We start from the raw sequence: 19,692 nt of genomic DNA on the forward strand, positions 1-19,692 counted from the left end.
CATCTGGGTTTTATAAAGGCGCTGGAGTGACAAGCCCTTTCTACCTGCAAATGGCTAAGTATGTAGCGTTTTGGGGAAATTGTAGTCTGCGATTTTACAGAAAAACTATGATTTAACCCGTTTAGATGACACAACTTTTTATAAACTGTGCCAGAAGAGCTTTAGTGAAGCCAGCTGCACATTATCCAGAAAAAAGACTACTTCCAGTTGCATTTCTTCGTGGTTTTCGCCAGGAGTAACATCCGGCTATGGATCACGTGACTCATGATGCGAAAAAAGTGTTTCCATCGCAGCTCTGCCAAATACATCGATTTTGAAACTGCCGAAAAAACACATTATCTTAGCGCAAAAACTTTTTATCGAAAAAAGTGACGTTATTTTTTTTTTCTAAATTGGCTTGTTTCTAGTAAGTGGGTTTATTCTCGTTATTTCAGGTTGCGCAGTTTTATGGTTAATGGACACAATGAACAGCTTACAGCCCGAACAATCATTTCAAAGAGTTACGTGATCATGTCTGCAAGGGTTTCAGGTATTTTTCTGGGTTTCTTCATGGTCGGAACTGTATGAACCCAGGACTACATGTACAAGAAACACTGCTTCTCCTGTGTGTTACTCTCACACACAGAGAGGGAGAGAGAGAAAGAAAGAGAGGAGGCGGAAACCTCCATCTGCCCTGCTCGGTGACCGACCCGTCATCCTCAGGAACCGGGAGGAGACGGATCTTCTCCTCGCTTCTCTCCCTTCTACTTTATATAACACTGGATGCAGAAACGGGAGTAACAACGGGAGGATGGATGAAATGAAGAAGTAAAATCAGGAGATTTAATATGGACGAGATCTATAGTCTATATATAGGCTATGCCCCGGACTGCACCACCGCCGCCGCCGCCACCATCTGCCCTCATGGTACCGGTAAGTCACGGAGGGAAAAGCCGGGGATCGACTCGTCCCGGGGCGGGTTGGTCCCGGCTATGACCGGGCGCTGATGCTAACTGACCCGTGAAAATGACTTCTGAGGTCTTGTGAGGTCGGGTTACCGTTCAGCCATGTTGCAGGAGAGGGGGCGAGAGGGAAGAGGAGCGGAGGTGTGTGTGTGTGTAACAGTGTGTGTGTGTGTAACAGCGTGTGTGTGTGTGTGTGGTCGCGCGCTGACACATGCCCCTGTTCCCGGTAACGAGAGGCAGCGCGAGCGGAAACCGTTAGAGCCGTTCGGAACTGAACATCCCAAAGCCCCGCGAGATGACTTTCTGACTCGGCGTGCCGGGGAGCGTGAGCGCCGTTCAGCCATGTTGCAGCAGCAGGGAGACGGAGGGAGAGAGGTAACCGACCAGCTAACAGACAGCGGGGCTCCGGGGGGCTCTGACACCGACCGACCGACCGACCGACCAACACCGAGGGGACCGGAGGGGAGGGGAGCGAAGAGGAGGGGGGTTGTGGTGAAACTGGTGTCCGGTGGATTCTCGCTCCCCTGCCGGATGCGGCGGCAGCAGCCCGCATGGTGTCGCCTAGAGACAGGGGCGAGAGGCTGGAGGAAACGGGGTCGAGGGTAGCGAGAACACCGAGGCGAAAGAACACAACATGTTCCCGTTATTCTGAGCTATTACGGAAAAATTACTTCGTTTTGATGTTCACTATTTTACTTAAAGCAACATGTTTGGGGTGAATGTTCTCTTTAAATATTTGTATCTTCTTTAAGAATAAATCATTTTTGAAAAATGCATTAAATTTTATAAATGTAACTTTGTAAAACAATCTGCTTAATTTTTTTTGCTTAAAAAGTTTTTTTTTTAAATTTATTTCTTTGTATTATAGTATTTGTAAATGTTCATTATAATTTTACAAAATTAGTTTTCTTGGGGAAAAAAATCCCATTTACAAATATTTATTTCTTATTTATTGTCATTTAATGTCTTAAATACATTGCTTATATTTGTAATAATGAATTTAACTATATTATTTGTTATTTTTAAATTTAACTTACATATTACTTTGTATTTATTTCTGTTAATTGAATTATTAAATAAATTTTAATAATGTTTTATTTAATCTATGTTGTTTTAATATTTTTTTACCTTACCATATTAAATAAAATTTTAATTTGATATTTTTGCTACTTTTTGTACCTTTTTTTTTTTTTTACCAGTTTTTACAAATTTGCATAATTTATATTTTTTAATTTACATTTTATTTTATTTTGTTATTTATATTTACCTAATTTGTTAGTTTATCTTAGAAATGTATTATCTTATTGGTTTAATTAGTTAATAATTGAACTGAAGGGTCATAATGACAGAAAGTAAACCTAAACATTTTTTTAAAATTATAAATTATTCTATTGTGATTCCTTATTATAGTTAGATTTTTATTCCATGTTAGAGTTTAATTGTTATGAGATATTTTGAATATTTTTAAAATAGTATTTTCTATTTTATGGGTATACAGTTAGTTAAATGTACATATAGTGTCTGCATGTAGCTCCCGGTGTTTAGGACAGAGGCAGGATGGCAGTGCATGAAGAGATCAAGACTAACAGAGGGTGGCAGGCTGAAGTGACGATTATTGATCGTAATTGATGATTGCTTGTCGGTGGGAAGGTCAGGGCGGGAGATGACACAGCAGGGTTTGTTACCATGGCGGTAACAGGAAAGATTTATCCTCTTATTATTATTAGGCTCTATCTGTTTAATAATTGATTCATTCACAGATTCACTTTGTTCGTGTTCCTCTTCTTCTTTCTCACCCTCGTCCTCCTCCCTGCTCATCTTCCTCTCTCCCCGGCTTCACCTCGCTCCCCTCCATCCGTCTCTCTTCTTCTCTGTCTTTCAGGTCAATGAGAGTCAGCAACAGCTCGCTGTGAAGAGCAAATCCTCCCTCTCCTCTCTTCTCCACCATGATCTCCTCTCTTCCATACGTTAGTCTTCTTATTTTAGCAGCGCTGCCTTCCTCCTCCTCCTCTTTCTCTTCCTCTTCTTTCTCTCTTGCCCTTCTCTCTTTCTCTGAGTTTTGACTCTTGATTTTTCCTATTTTATTTATTTTTTTGTTTTTTTTTCTCCGTCAAACACACACGCATACACTCTTGTGAGATGAAGCGTGGGTCGAGTGTGTTGCAGCCTCCCTCTGATGCAGCCAAACGACACACACACCCCGCACTGACAAAGACACACTCCGGTGATGAGGCTTTGTCGATGAGTGTGTGTGACGCGCGCGCCGCAGGTTCGAGTCCCTTCCCAGCAGCCACCTCTCTGTTCAGCCCTGATGTCAGCACCAAGATGGCGTCTGACCTCCTCATCAGGCTTTCAGGTAGTCACACACACAGATTCATCCGTTTACACGGTGAGCTTCGTTTCTTCACTTCTCCAGGATTTAACCTTTTTTCACTGACTTTAAAGTCAATCATTTTCATTTTCAGACATTTCAAGATCACAAATGTTCTCAAATTGTGCCAGAATGTATAGATAAAACCCATTAAAGGTGAGCTATTATACTTTCTTGAACAGATCAGTATGTGTGCAAAACATTAAAATTAATTTTTTTTGCACAAAATCATTCTAAGATTTTGTTTCAGAATGACTTGTTTTAGGGCCTCTGTCACTTTAAATCTAAGTAAGCTGGTGTTGGCCACGCCCCCCAGCTCAACGTTTACACACAACTGTGAAAATGGCTGCAAACAGATGCACAATTATACAACCATACATCTTTGAAAAGCAGAAGTGGAGCCCCCTGCACAATCAACAATTCAGCAAGTGGTTTCTGGATGGTAATCAATCAATCAATCAAGTTTATTTGTAGCATATTTCAATAATATGGCAGATCAAACGGCTTTCCATCATAAACACATCATCAACAATTGTGAAAACCAATAACATACATTAAATTTTGTCAATACCGTTGTTAAAATCATCAAAGTGTTGTTCAATGTTCCATTTATTATGGTTCAAAAGCAACTCTAAATTTAAAGGAAATCAGTGTTCCAGATTTAGTAAGTCAACAACAGAACACTCATCTTTTCCAGCATCCGTTGTACAGCAGTAAAACCAGCTGACCAAATGTGCTGGAGCTCAGCTTGGGTTGCTAGGTGACAGATGGAGTTCCACTGGGGTTGCTAGGTAACAGCGCAGCGCCCCTGGAATGAGATGTAACAATCAGGAGGTTTTTGAAATGGCTCATTTTCCAGACACCAAAAAACATTTACTTATTGCCAAAAACCACCTGGGTGATTTTTTTTTTCCAAGCGCTTTGGTTGTTTTTAGAAGCAGTTGAAACCCAACTGGAAGATCTAATTCAGAAATATTTGCAGTATATTTATGTTTGACGGTAAACATGACTGTTTGTTACTCGGCACATCGATCACGGATTATAACTTGGCATCCAGCGAGGCTAATGCAACAGTGTAGTAAAAGTAAGAAAGGAGGGATTAAAACAGATTACAGATTAAAAACTGCTTTGACTTAATTGATAAAACAATATTTAAGCACACAACTGTTATCTTGAAAGTTATATTTATAGAGTTTAGAGGGCCAGTGCTACAGTGTGCTGGATTTGGCCCCTGCACCCCGAGTTTAACACACATGCTATAAAGAAAGCAGAAAAAGCTCTGATTTTAGAGAAAGTGTTAAAAATCATTAAAATTTGGGCTATCTGGGCAACGGGAAGCTTAACCTGTCAACATGTCTGCTGCAGAGCGGCAACAGATGGGGAGGAATTGGGAAAAGTTACCTGATTTAATGAAATATTGCTGACTCTGAGGCCCAAGTGCAGCCAATTTATTCCAGCTGTAACTGAAAACGATCCGGCAGACAGGCAAAGCAGCAGCATCCATCGAAGAAAGCTGTCATCTCAATCGAGCGCATGCAAATTCTTCAGACTTATAGAGGATTAGGGGAAAATCTTTGGTACAGAGTGGCATTTATTTGGAGACCTGTTAAATTACCAAACCTAAAATAATCTAAAATTATTTCATCACCCAAACCTCCTGGATCCAGAAACGTTCCCTAAAAATAGCAGAGGAACGCTGTGTGATTATTTGTATTCTCTGCCCAGCCAAGTTGGATTCTTTGTGCTTTGGAAAGCTACTGAATTTATTTGGAATATTGCACAACTTTTCACACAACTTGAACTTTTTAACCTTTTTGGATAGAAAGTGGAAAGATAGTGGATGGAAACAAATATATGGATCATTAATTAGAGAAGCAGATGAGAGATTCAGTTGATAACTTCCTGTCTTAATGGTTCAGACACCAAATGTACCTTAATATGCATTAATACATGCAGTGGAAAACATCTTAGCTCTACAGCAGAAACTAATGTCAAGTTTTCCTTATTTCTGCCTTTAATCGTTCAGCCAATCAGCACCAAGATTTACTACAAGTCTTCAGAAGTCAAAGGTTAAAGGTTGGCGGTGTACTCCCACCAGGCCAGTCTACCACAGGATAATCCAGTTGCTTGGCTGGTCATTGGTGGCAACTTTAACATCTAAATTACAGTCTGGTGGGACAATGGAGGCTACATTTAAAAATAATATCAAACTAATAACAAAATGAAAGAAAAAATCTGATGACAACCAAAGAATAAATCAGCATAATTTGGGTAAAGTGGAATAAAATCCCAGAAAACTGGATGCTATCACCCTATTATGTCATGGTATCGTCAGGATCTCTGCCGACCTTTGGCCTTTCAGGGGTCAAGTCTGTCCTGCCAGCTGAACTCTCTCTCTCTCCCTTCAGAGGCCACCCAGAAGGCCCAGATGCATCCTGGGAGCCAGGAGGAGGCGGAGCAGCAGGACGAACCCGGCGTCGCCCTGTCCCCGGACGGTCCCGGTGCGAGTCCCGAGCCGCCGTCGCTGACCCACACCCCGGAGGGAAACGCCGTCACAGACACCCTGGCCTCAGACCTGCTCAGGAAACTGGCAGGTACAGACAGACTGACAAACGTTACAGAAACGTCACCATGTTCAGAGATAATTAAGAACACTTTGCCATGTTTTCCTGGTGTTACAGAGCGCCAGGATGTCAGCGGCCACATGTTGAGGCTCAAAGAGGAAGAGGAGCCTCTGGAGGTCGACGCCATGACCCCAAGTCAGCTGGTCGTCAAGGAGACGACTCATTCCACCTTAAGGATGACGAACCACCATCTCTTCAATGTAAAACCAGAAAACGAGTTCCTCACCAGGAATAACCCAGCTGAACAGTTGCACCCTGGAGCCAATATGGTGGACCAGTACAGCTTTGGTCTTAACGCAGGAGATGGATTTTCTTCCTCTCACCCAGCAGACTGCTTCTTGAACGCATCAAACGGTTTTCAGTTTCAGGTGAAACTGGAGGATTGTTCAGCTCCTGAAACCGCAGTGGAGGACCTCCTTCATCCCAGGGCCAAGATGGACGACCTTCGTCCTGTCAATGCAAAGATTTCAGAGAAACCGTTCAATGGAGCTAAGATGAGCAACAAGTTTTTCTCTGGTATCACGAAGGAGAGCCAGTTTCCTTCATCGGCCATGTTGGAGAACGGGGTTGTATCTGGAGCCAAGATGGCCGCTCAGGTTTTCTCTGGAGCGAAAATAGAGGAGCACTTTCTCTTTGGAGCCAAGATGGAGGACGAGTGCCTCAGAGCGGTCCTGTGGCAGGACATGTCCGTCAACCTGGCCTCTACGCTACTGCATCAGCTCTCCGGTAAGCTAATTAATCCCTGGTCGTTTTCAGGTCAATATGTTGCTTTTCTTCAGATATAGAGCAACTTTTATTCTCCATGACTCCAGTGCAACCCTAAAATGGAAACCTCTAAAGAAAACAGTTACTGACTGGAACAAACTACGGTTGAGCTGATGAATTTAATGGCTGGTTAAATTCACTGTCACATGACCGTGATGTTCTGGTTTGATCAGGAGTCATAAGATTTAACCGACCCAAGTGGAGATCAGAACCAAACTCAGGAGAAATTGGGTGTAGAAATAAAAATAGATGAAATTACATTTGAGGTTTTAACTTTTTCTATTGGGAATTCCCATGTTTTAGCGTATTGGTCCGATATTGATAACCAATGTTTGCTTCCATCTTGGTGCCATTTAAGTTTCATTAGGGGAAGCGGCTGGTCATGTGACAGTGATAGTGATGCAGCAAAGGATTGTGGGGAGTTTAACTGAATCAGAGATTCAACGTGGTTGTTGTTTGTTTTTAAAAATGGTAGGGAAATACATATAATTCAGTAAATATCAGGAATAACTGCTAATTAAGTTAGGATATAGATATCTAGCCAAAGCTTTATACTGTTGCAGCACTACTTCCTGTAATTTATTGTGAAAATTGATAAAAATCGCAAACTACCAAGAGAAATAAACCAACCTGTAGAAGGTTCAGCACCTGGAGATCTATGGTTTGTGCTGTTTGCTTGTTCTTGTCACAAAACAGAGAAATCTTGATACAACCTGACATCATAACATGTCAGAAAACAAAGAAAAACTCAAATTACGCCCGGTTCAGCTGAGCGATATAGTAGAATAACGTACCATGATACAAACGTTTCTGCCAATTGATAATTATTCTCTTTTTTCCCTTTAAATATCTGATATACTGCCAAACTGGTGCCATGATCTTTCCTTGAAACTGCTGTGCAAGTTACTCAGTATGTCGTTGCTAGGTAACCAAAGAATGAGTGAGTTGCTAGGTAACCAAAGAGTGAGTGAGTTGATTCCACAAATCTAGCTTAGATTAGTGAGAAGTTGTGAGAGCGGCTAAATCTCCCAGAATGCTGTGCGGTTCTGGATCAGAGTCAGTGAAATTATTGAACATTTTATTGGATGTATTATCTATTGGTATTGATCACGTGTCTATCACGACGGATATTGTTATTGAATTATTTTCCCAGCTTAGCTCAAATGTTACTGTAAGACAATTAAAAATCATTCTGGAAAAACACGTCAACTTTGATTGACATCGATCGGAGCTTATTGATCCAAATAACAGCTGAGAAGGTTGACAAAATCAATCAAAGCATTATAAACCTGCTGGTGACATAACACATGCTGTCTGGGTTTTCATTGATGAGTTATGACATAATGTTTTCTTGGTTGTCAACAGAGAAGGTCAGTAAGTCCAGCTGTCAGCAGGTGGAGAGGATGGCTCCGCCCATCAGAAGCAGGTAGCATAAATAATTCCTACAGATAATCTCACCATAAATAAATAAATCTCAGTTATGAGACTGACTCTGTCTGTCTGTTGTCGTCTTTGTAGTCCTGCTCTGAAGATCAACATGGACCACGTCCCTTCCTCTCCACTGTTGAGCCCCAGAGAAACCCTACATGGTAATAAAACTCTGTTTTGGTTTGTTTTGCTTTTATTTACCAGCAGAACAAACCCGAATGGGACCAGGCCAATATTTCTTTCAGAGATACCACCAGTATGGTACAATCCAAACCAAACAGCCCTGGCAACAGTTGGCGATAGTTGGGTTTTGGTATTTATGAATGTTATTCACTTTAACATGAACTAATCCTGATGTTTATCTGAGATCTGGTTTGGGGAAGTGTTGGTGAAACCCAATAAGCAGAACGGACTCAACTTAGTGAAGAAACACAACAACGTCTTTTGAGACAGAAAAGTGTGCTATGATCACTGGAGTTTTGGTTTTATGTTTAATTTCTCCATATATTATTGTTAGGCACATGTTGACATTAAGCCTGTTATGATGACAAATTTTGCTGGATGATAAATTGTCCCAGAAATTACTGCGATAAGCCATTTTTAACTAATATAATAATAATAATGACATATTAATGCAAGTACATCCTCTCAAAATTTGAGTATCTACAGAACATATAACTGCTGGACTGTCAGGCATGAAAACAGCCACCCATCCTCTGCTCTCTTTCTGCCACAGCTGTTCCACATCTCCTCTGATTGCCTCACCTGGTTCCCATCCCAATCTCCACTCCTTCCTCAGTATATCGTCTCTCTCTTTTCTGTTACTTTCATAAGGGTTTCTTGTTCGTGACAATCATTGTAGGTCTATATGTTTAAATTATTAAAAATTCTCCACTTTGCCACTCTTCATCATGTTGGTTCCAACTGAAACCAAAACCAAAAGAGACCAGTTTGGCTTAGTAACAGCCTGACTGAGCCTAGTTAGACCTTTTGTTGTTCTCATAGAGATAACTCGCCTGTTTCTGCAGGTGATATTTACTGATAAAGCAGTAAATATTTTGTGTTTTCATTTGAATGAATGAAAACACTGACTCTGTTTTCACTAATGATGCAGGCCACAGCACCGTCAGGTTTTCCTTCAGGATGCGTAGGTCTCTCTCTGTTGATAGCAGTCTCTTGGCTCTGCTTTCTTTTAATTAGACATTTAATTAAACATGGAGTCAACATCGTCACTGATGTGTCTCACCTGCCACTCCCGACCTTATTTTGAATAATAAAAAGTGACATTCTGCCAGAAACGATGGCTAAGGAGAGCTGAAATATTGATGGAAGTGAATTTAAAGTGAAAGCAGGTTCACCAAGGGAACTGTGGGAGATTTAAGCAGGTTTTACGAAACGGGAGAGCAAAAGAAGGAAGGTGAATCTATAAGACGATGATTAGCAGAGTTTGAGACAGAGAGATGATCCTTCAGGGATCGATGTTTAAGACAATGTCTCCTTCTTGGACCCAAATCCTTCCTCCTCTCTGTCAAACCGTCTTTGGTTTTTGTGTTAATTGAATCATGACAAAGAAAAACAGAACAAAAAGAGAGATAATTCAAAACTGGATGGATGGATGGATGGATGGATGGATGGATGGATGGATGGATGGATGGATGGATGGATGGATGGATGGATGGATGGATGGATGGATGGATAAGTGTTGGATGATGGTTGGATGTTTCGTCAGCGGTTTTATAACCAATCAAGTTGTCGGTTGTATTTCTTCCATCTGTAGATAAATCCATGAATCATTTAAATTATCAGTTTGTTTATTTATTTCCCGTGTTTTCTGTTTTTTCTCGTGTTTTCTCATGTTTTCTGTTTTCTCGCATTTCCCCGATAACCTGGCGTCTCCTTTTCGCGCCAAATCTTCCTGACTGGTCGCCATTTAAAGAACGCCTGACCCAGTGACCCCGGCTCGCATGCAGATAGTTTTCACGCCTTCCGCATGTGTGAAGTCCGAAGTGCGGACAGGAGCAGGTTCAGACAGAGGACTTTGTTAATAATTATCCTCCGTCAGATTCCCGTCTGATCCAACACGTCATCATGAAAACTGCCAGGGAATTTGTTCCTCCAGTCGCCTGCAGTGGTTTTATTGTCCCTCTGATTGGTGATGTTATTGGTTTTTAATGACCGTCTTCTGCTGCGCTGCTGTTGTTTGTGTTATGGATTAATGGAAGCTCTGCCCTTTGGCTTTATAATAAAGATGCTAGTGAAGTTATATTACCTCGTCAACGGCAGGTTTGACAACAATAACTTCACATCATTAATCCACTCATTCATGAATCTGTTCGCAGGATTATGAACATATCTCCTTTTTCTCTGCAGAAATGCAAACCAGCATCGTTAGAGATCAAACCTCGGGTTCTTCTTACTTCTTCAGGTAATTTTTATATATTCTGTCCTTTCAGGAATCATAAAATAAAGCAAAATAAATTAGATTTGTTATTTTTATTACTGGAATTAATTTAGTAAATCATTTAATTCCCTCATTTAGGTTTATATGTTCCATTATTCCTCATTTTTTAGTGTTTTAACCAACATATTTTAATAATTTTGATTTAGCTTTATTTCTCTGAATCAGAATGTAAAAAACTGCGTTGAACTGAATGTCATTAAATCAAAATATGTCGTGTTTTATCTCAAAGTATAAGTGTTAATGCATTTATCAAATACAACCCTAATAAAATCCAAACCAGTCAACATTTTAACCTTAAACTACAGAACAGACAAGTGCATTAGCGAGTTGAAGCTAAACCCCCAGTAAATGGAAAAGCTTCCCTGTTTACATATTTATTTATCCTAAATCTGAAGGTTAAAATGGTATTAAATAGATCAATGCTTTTCACAAAATAGATGCTCCCTGATCTGTTGCAAAAACTTTTTAAAAAGTTATACATGTACATTTAAACTGCATTCTTAGCCAAGAAGTGTTTCTGTAATTTATAGTTTTATTTGTGAGTTTGTTTAAAGCACAGATACACAATAAAATGAATTTCAAATGATAAAAATATAGAACAAAATTTGGTGGTTTTTTTACATCAGTTACAGGAATAACAGCAGTAGCAAAATATTTATCAGTAATTCTGTTATATTTTATAGTACATGTGGATAGTACAGTGCTATCTCTAGTAAATAAACATTTTACAACAGTATTTAAATCTATAAAATACCAAATATTACTTTTGTATCATGTAGTATTAGTTGGTGTATTCAGCCTAATTGTCCAGAACAAGCAGTGAAATCTCCTGGTTTTACTTTTTACTTTTGTACGTTACAGAAATATGTTGTGAATTAATATCGATATTAATATCACCTTTACGTGACCCAGAGCCCATGTAGTTCTCGGCCCCATTTAGGTCCAGTTGGTGCTGGAACGTTTTATTAAAATAATGAGCCCACTACAATATCATCTGCATAGAGTAGAACTCACTAGTAAGGATTACTGAGTTAGAGGCTGATTTTGGACAAAAGACTCGATGTAAGCTGTCAGTCAGATATAACTCATGAAAGACACAACATTTATGACGTAAAGCTCGGGTCTGTTACCATGGCAACAGCCTGTTTTAGTTGGTAAAGACGTTCACCTTTTCGTCCACGTTAGGTGTCACGTGTGCGGCTTTGAGACGGAGGGCCACGCCCTTTTCAAGAGTCACATGACGGAGCACCGCCAATGGGAACACGGCTCCTTCTCTCTGCACTGCTGCAGGTGCGACCATTCGACCAATCAGGAGGCAGAGATGATGGCCCATGTAGACACGCACGTACACTGCGACACGGGAGAAATGAGGTCAGTAGATGTCATGTTCATCCTTTTCTGCAACTGTTTTCTTTATGTTTTAATTTTATTTTCAGAAAACAAAGATGTTTAAACATTTCATAACAAAATAGTAACAACTTTCCAAGTTTTTTTATGATTTTTGTAGCAGTGAAGTTTTTTTTTCCAACCCTTCACTGTTACATTATGAAGTGTTCATCTGCTTGAAATTTTACCTAAACGTCGCAGATCTTTGACACATTTAATATAAATAAGTACTTATATTTTTTAGATACAAAGAAATTTGAGTCGTCAAATTTTCCACAAATAATATGGAGTTACAATCCACACAGTCCAAAAACACAAAATGTTTTCTGGTATTTTTCCCCACTTTTAGTGCAAATACATTAGTACTTGAAATCAGAAAAAACTAAACTATTAGTAACTTTTCAACAAGACATAAGAGCTTGTTTTGAGTGAATATTGATGAAAAGTTGCAGATTTCTTCATTTGTAATATGGGAAAAACATCTTGTTTCCTAAACTATTTAAATTGTTTTGAGAAAGACATTTGGTTGGTTGGGCTGAAAATAAATGCACACCACACTTTTGAGATTTTATTTCTAAAAGATATTCAATCAATCAATGACATTTCAGCAACAAGACAGTCCATCATAAAAACACAAAAATAAAACACAGTCACTAACTGAGGAACCAGAAATGTTTCATTTTGTCTTTAATGAAAATAAATCAGAATTTGTCTGATTTTCTGTCAGATTAAATCCTAAATAAAGACGATAAAGTGACAGAGTTCATAACGTTCGGCTGTGGATGTTTCTCATCGTCCAGACGCCCGGCCCCTCTCCCCGCCGCCCCCAGCCGAGCTCTGCCGGTCGCCGTGGCAACACAGCCGGAGCAGAGCACCTCCGAGCATCGCTGCCGCATCTGCCAGAGGTCGTTTCCCGGGCAACCGGAGCTGCTGGCCCACTTCCAGGGTCATCGCCAGGGCAACCAGTACCGGTGCGACCGCTGCGGCCACCTGACGCGGACGGCCAACAAGCTGGTGGAGCACGTGCGCGTCCACACGGGCGAGCGGCCGTTCACCTGCGACCTCTGCCCCTACAGCGCCAAGCGGCGGGACAGTCTGCGGCTGCACTGCAAGGTGAAGCACGCTAACGCCAGCGCTAACACCGGCGCTAATGCCGACGTGCACACGCACCGGACCTACGCCCCCCACGGAGACGGTCAGCGCTCCAGCAAACACGTCCGGCGGCTGCACACCGCCTCCTCTCTTCCTCGCCCTGCTGCTCCTCCTTTTCCTCCGCTGCAGCCGCTGCTCTCCGACTGCACAGGATGGAGGGATTTATCTCCTCTCCTCCCCATCACAACGCTCATCTCTCTGAAACCTCGCTCCTATTTCTCCTCCTGCTCCTCTTCCTCACCGCCCTGCTCCAACAAACACTCCTTCCTGGGTTACCTCGGCCTCACGTCTTTGTAAATGTTTGCTTTCCTCTCATCCTCCCTTCCTTCTGTCCGTCCTCTGGACTAAAAAGCGATGGATGTAAAGTCACCCAGCACTACGTATGAGAATGTCAAACAGCGCTCACATAGGGAATGTTTTCTATTTATTCTACTTTTGCATTAAGCTCGTGGTTTTGCCTGCTTTACTCCTTCATATAGCCACTCTACTCTTAGCTAGGTGACTGTGGGACATATTTATCTATCGCCCGTCTCTTGTCCTCCAGAAATACTGAACCTAAAGATCCGGATTATTTCACAGTGAAAAACAGGTTTATTTGGATGAAAAACCTTCCTGAATGAAGTCTGGTTACTCACTGAAGGTCAGATTAGATCAGAGGAGATGGTTCCAGTTTACAGAAAATCAAGCTGAGCAACATTTTTTCAGTTCGTCTTTCAGAGAAGAAAAAGTTATCATGAAGTTAGCGACGCTTCGACAGCAGCTGCTCGGGATAAAACAAACTTCAGGCCTCACAATGACATGAAAAAGATCATTATTTATATTTTATAAAGAACAAATTCAAACAAAAATCACAGTTTTGATGTTTAGAACTAGGATGGAGTTTAAAAAATATTAAATTACAGGAGTAAGGTCATAATAACTCTAGAATAAAGTCCAAATATTACAAGAGTATAAAATTGTGAAATACAATTTTATTCTCCTATTATTGTGAGATATGAGAATTATCTCATATTAAAGTCGTATTAATATTAGATTAAAGTTGGAATAATATGAGAATAAAGTTGTATTAATACAACAACATAACTGTAATAATACAGCAATATACTGTAGTTGTAATAATAACAAAATAAAGTTGGACTATTATGTGAATAAAGTTGAAATAATTTGAGAATAAACTAGGAATAATATGAGAGTAATATTGTAATAGTAAAAGATTAAATTCAGAAAGATACAATAAAAAAGTCTTTATAATTCGAGAATAAAATTGGAGTAATAATGCAAATATTGTGAAAATAAAATCATATTAATAGGACAAAATCAGAATAATTTGAGAATAATGTTGTAATAATATGAGGATAAAATGATAATAACCTCTTTATACCATAACTGTATGTTTCTAGTGTAATTACCAACTTTCTGTTTGTTTTCCTCTCATTTTGTGTGAAGTCGCCTCCAAACTTACTGCCTGATTTTTATTTCCTCTCAACTTTAACTTGAAATCAAGATAAAAACCATTTAAAAAACTTTTTCTTCTCTTATCTTACAAAACAAATTGGCTAAAATCCAGACTAAAGATTTTAATCTTCTTTTAGTTAAACGTTAGAAATCCAGATTTTCCATTAGTTAATTAATATATCACTCATTAAGGGCTAACTATCGTTATTAAGATAACCGGCATAATCAAATCCAGGAAGTGCTTTTATTTTTATTCTCAGCTGTAGTTTTCTACTTCCTGTTGGGAGTTTCTCTCTGTCGCTCCAGGATTTTTAAGGATTTGTTGTTTCTGGAGGACGGTGATGAAATTTCTGATACCTGTGTTGTGTATTGATGATGTATTTGTGTTTACATAACAACATGAGGCTCTACGGAGTACAAAACATCTCGAAAGTTGCACTAAAATGTTGGTTTTAGAGAGAAATCACTTCAGACATTTCTTTATTTTATTACAATCACTGAAACACTCAAAAAGCCAAATAAACCCACATATTTACATTATATCCCAGTTTAACATTTGATTAACGGTTTAATTAAATATATCAGGAATTATAGAAACATAAACAAATGGATGGACTTAAAGTTAAAATATTGTACGTTTTCTCTCTTTCCTACCTGAACGAAGCAAAAAATAAATAACATCATATCTTTTCAAACCCTGTTATTTTATGAAAGTGTTGATCAAAACATGGAGGATTGTGCAATTTACTTTCTTACATATTTTTATTTATAGATTTATTCACATGACTTTATTATCACGGCATGACAGGAAGTGATTCTTCCCCCAGAGAACAGTCACTTGATTTGCTTTATTATTTTTCAAAAACCTGGCTGTGTGTTGAGCGTGAATAAATACAGAAAATAACTGTTTTTGTAATTTTTCAACTCAATATTTAATTGAAAAAAGCAAAAGACAACACACTAGATGACAAATTTTATTTTTTTAAATGTAATTTTCTTTAATTATTCAGCAGGAAGATGAACATATTTTTAATGAGATAAAACGGAGAAACAATTGTTATATAATTTACTCTTTAATTTAAAATTTCTGAGGAATTATGTGGAATCACTGAAGACAAAAGCAAAAATTAGCTTTAAATGGTTATAATCTTTAAGCCTCATTCAGTTATAAACATTTCTGAAACACGTTTTGTAAAATAAAACATACATGTTGTTCAATTCCGGTTAATTATATTACACCCATTCACATTCAACTTAATTCATTTTAATTCATAATCTTAATCTGCTGCTGCTTCGTGTCGTTCCATGTATGCTGGGATTTTTTTAAAAACACTTGAGTTGTTTGGTCTAAACATGAGGAAACTAAATTTTGGAACATCAGGTGCTGTGATGTCGTCAAATGTTTGCATGTTGTGTTTTTATGAAAGTTTCTGCTGTCAAAGTTCAGGGACATTAGTGAGAAATTCACAGTGTCCTGCTGGATCATGACCGGGGATGTTACTTTTCCCTGATATTTACGTCTTGTTTTATTTTCTTTGTCAAAATAAAGGATCAGCTGGCTATCTGGGAATTATATTGAAATATTATGCGAGAGTCCTCAAGTGGTTAAATAAGGGTTGAATAAATTTATATCCCTTTTCATTATAACTAGAACAGATCAGCAACATTTACCAGTCAAAGAGCCACTTTTCCCCTCACAAAATAAAACTTTCCTATTTCCTAGTGGATTTACCTGTAATCCACCTTCTGGAGCTAAACCCAAAATTAGCTACATATTAGCAGAATTATGCCCAACACTTATCAATACGATATGCAATGCTTCTATTCATTGGTTACAATTTATTTGCAAAAATTTTATTTCAATTTAATTTTGCTAACTTTCTTTCCAAGTTAGCGCTAAAGGAAAAATAGCTAGCTGTTAGCTCATTAGCTAATTATGCCCCCACTAATGGCTACCAACTGATGTGAAATGGTTGCATCCATTGGTACCTCAAGCTAGCGCCTTAACATTTATCTTGGAAATTTTGATTAAGGGGAAAATATATGCTAAACATTTTCAATGTTAGCAAAAATGCTAAATGAAAAATGAGCTAGCTGTTATCGTAACAGGAAGTGTGCCTACCATTACTTAAACCGTAAATCTTTGTTTCAATATCTGGTGTGTTGTCTGTTTGCTGTTTTTAGGGAAAATTTGGATTTAAATAACTTGTTTTGTTTGGTATGTTAGCATCAGTTTGTTTTCTGTAATCAAGGCAGAAAAATACATTTAAATTTTGACATTTTTAGGGTTTTTTTGCTTCCAAATTTAACCTAAACGAAGATTCAACCTGGATGAACTTCAACTGCACTTAAAATAACTTTATGTACCAAAAGCTTTTATTCTTTTTGCCTTTTGTATCTTCATTTTCATGTTTAGACTGAATGTAACGCGGCTTTTCTGTGACCCAGCATGTCTTACAAACAGGTTGGTAATGAAAATAACTCACCTTGGACAGGAGCAGCTTTCCTCGCTCCCTGAAAACAGGACGTGATTATATGAATGTTTCAGCTCACCACGTTTTACTGCTTATGTTGTCGTGGTTTGCTCCAGATTCATGAGATGCAATCTGAATATTTCTAAGCTTTTTATTTATTAATGTTTTTGTTGCACAGTGCGCATGTGCAGAAGAGACAGTAATATGTGCAGGAAGGACGAGACAAACCTGCACACCGGTGTTTTAATATGAAATCTAATCAATGGTGCTGGACTCTGCACGTCTCTTCTTTTAACACTTTATTTACTCACAGATGCATGAAATAGTAGAAACATTTTGTCTGTGGTTCGCCTTTCATTTCCTGGGTTTCTCTGCTGTATCCTGTAACTGTTTGCTGCTGCGATGATCAATAATAAACTTTAATTTCATCCGGCTCACCTCTGCTCCCGGGTCCTTCCCCTGCTCAGCTCTCGTGACTTTCGGATCGCGATGCCGTGCAGAAAGTGGGAGTTTAAAGGCTGCAGTGATTTCATAAGATGACGGCCGCGGGGCCGCGATGCGCTCCGCGCCGCGCCGCGCCGCGCCGAGCGGGAGAAACGGCTCCGGGATTCATCTACAGGCGGAGGGGAAGAAAAACGGATCGTTTCCAGAGACGAACCGGGATGAAGGTCAAGCACCGCATTCACCAGGCGAGTGGGAGGATGAGTGTCAGGCGCCATGGGTCCTGTCCCCCTCCTCGCCCGTTGCCATGGCGACCTGGCATGCTGTAGAACCGAGCCGCGGCGCGAAGGCCGCGCTCCGCCGCGCACAAAGGTCATTATTAGATCTGAGGAAATGGCACCGGAGGAGGAAGAAGAGGAGCCGGGAGGTGGAGGAGGAAGCTGAGGATGGAAGAAATGCCACATGTCTCCGACAGGCAGGGAGGGAGATGAGGAGGACATTTTGAGATTTAGCTCAGAAAAATTCTAGAAAATTTGCAGAAAAGAAAGAGAAAAAAACGTCCAGTGTTAGATTAATCTCAAAAATGTTCTAGAAATAAATCTGAATTTTCTGACCAGCCAAAGAGAAAAAAATTGTGAGGAAAAAAAAATACAGAAGAAATGAGGAATTTCTGAGTTTCAAAAGTTGAAAATTTCCTAGAAAAAAAATGATTTTTTAAAAATTGTATTAATCTCAGAAATTTTCTATAAAAAACAAGGAAGTCTCTGAGTTCCAAAAGTCGAACATGTGCAAAAAAAAAAAAAAAAATCTGAGATTAATCTCAGAAATTTTCTACATAAAACTTTTTTTTTTTCAACTTTGGGAAGTTTATGAGTTTCTGAGTGAATACCTGAACTCTGACCCCAAATCCAGGAGAAGCTGAGGAGGAAGCTTTGTTGATGTAGAAGAAAGATGTTAAAACTTTTCCTCCATCAATCATAGTGAGCGAGGAACGTATCTCCTCCTCTAACATCGTTCTAATATCGTCTCTGCTGCCTTAATAACAGTTTCACACTGAAGGCATGAAACTGGCAGCATTTCTTTTTGGGAGAAATAAAGTCGTTTTAATCTGAACTGGATTAGGTTTTTCAGCTCACCAACATTTTTTAATATCATAAAAATTCAACCTGAGTTGACAGAAGAGCTGATTTCCAAATGATGATTTCAGTTGTTAAAGGCAGAAACTGCTGGTTGTGTCTTTAAAAACACTTTATTGGAACATGAGTCAGCATTTCTGTGGAGAATTGCATTGAATTAGCTACATTTAAGAATTTTGAATACAATCAGCTTGTTTAATGTCAAGCCACAGTTCAGACTTTGACTAGGCCACTACAAAACCTCCTTCTTTATTTGAGCATTTTATTAATAAATCTTAAACAGTCTTAAAAACTTTATCAGAAACTTTCATCATTACAGTTACATTACATCATTACAAACTAAATTGATCATCTTTTTCAACGTGATGGGAAACCCAGATTATTGATCCAAGATCCTCGTGTCCCGCCTTGATGCTGTTTAGCTAACCGGTGTAGAAAAAGTTTTCTAGACTTTGCTGCGTTTCCATATGTACAGCCTGCTGCATGTCCTCATTACCGTCCCCCTGCTGACCCCATAAATTATAGATTAAACAAGCCAGCGGTGTGGAAACCTGTTTGAATCGACTCCTGCTGCACGGCTAAGTAGCGTAAGGTCGTTATCCAGGCTAATCATCCAAATCACCGTTTTAGAAATTTGTGAATGAATCCTTGAGTTTTTCGTTATTAATATCAACTGCATAAGTTAAAAACTTTTAGAAATTGTTTAAAAATCTGAAATGTCGTCCTTTCCTTACTTTTAAAGGAATGTTTTATTAATACAATATCATCCATACACAAGAAAAGCTGCAACACGACATCAAAGAAATGACAGAAAATTTAAACAAAAGTTGCAGAAAATTAAATTCAGACACATTTTATTTATCCCAAAAGGGAAATTAAGTGTTGCTGAAACTCATATTTATTTAAAATTCTTCAAGGAAACTTTGAAGATGGTGACGCTGTGGAGAGCAGCAATCTCCAGCAGCAGTCAGTCTCGTGACGAATCTCGAGAAGCCCCTGACTGAAGACTAAAAGATATTTTACATTAACATGTCCCGTATGACATCATCAGTTAT

General features: G+C 39.1%; 1 protein-coding gene across 3 annotated transcripts; it reads left to right on the top strand.

Annotated features, from left to right (window-relative positions):
- The first annotated feature begins 617 nt into the window (after positions 1 to 617).
- On the top strand, positions 618 to 17,497 carry LOC116733322 (zinc finger protein 169-like). Of its 3 annotated transcripts, none has more exons than XM_032584129.1 (9): positions 618 to 912; positions 2,827 to 3,300; positions 5,724 to 5,909; positions 5,997 to 6,665; positions 8,070 to 8,130; positions 8,223 to 8,293; positions 10,503 to 10,557; positions 11,779 to 11,964; positions 12,780 to 17,497. In XM_032584129.1, the coding sequence occupies exons 2-9, from the start codon at positions 3,084 to 3,086 to the stop codon at positions 13,426 to 13,428; spliced, it is 2,094 nt and encodes a 697-aa protein (XP_032440020.1). In that variant the 5' UTR covers positions 618 to 912; positions 2,827 to 3,083; the 3' UTR covers positions 13,429 to 17,497. The 3 variants fall into 3 exon arrangements, with proteins under 3 accessions (XP_032440020.1, XP_032440023.1, XP_032440022.1); XM_032584132.1 differs by lacking the exon at positions 618 to 912 and adding an exon at positions 922 to 1,319; XM_032584131.1 differs by lacking the exon at positions 618 to 912 and having other exon boundaries at positions 2,322 to 3,300.
- Positions 17,498 to 19,692: the final 2,195 nt, after the last annotated feature.

Source organism: Xiphophorus hellerii, chromosome 14 (genome assembly GCF_003331165.1).
Source record: "Xiphophorus hellerii strain 12219 chromosome 14, Xiphophorus_hellerii-4.1, whole genome shotgun sequence".
Taxonomy (NCBI): Eukaryota; Metazoa; Chordata; class Actinopteri; order Cyprinodontiformes; family Poeciliidae; genus Xiphophorus; species Xiphophorus hellerii.

Bases quoted from the DNA above. Each gene is read 5' to 3' on its own strand.
- LOC116733322 (XM_032584129.1), top strand. From the start codon at position 3,084: ATGAAGCGTGGGTCGAGTGTGTTGCAGCCTCCCTCTGATGCAGCCAAA. The intron at 5,910-5,996 runs GTACAGACAGAC...CTGGTGTTACAG, and splicing joins CCTGCTCAGGAAACTGGCAG to AGCGCCAGGATGTCAGCGGC. The intron at 6,666-8,069 runs GTAAGCTAATTA...GGTTGTCAACAG, and splicing joins GCTACTGCATCAGCTCTCCG to AGAAGGTCAGTAAGTCCAGC.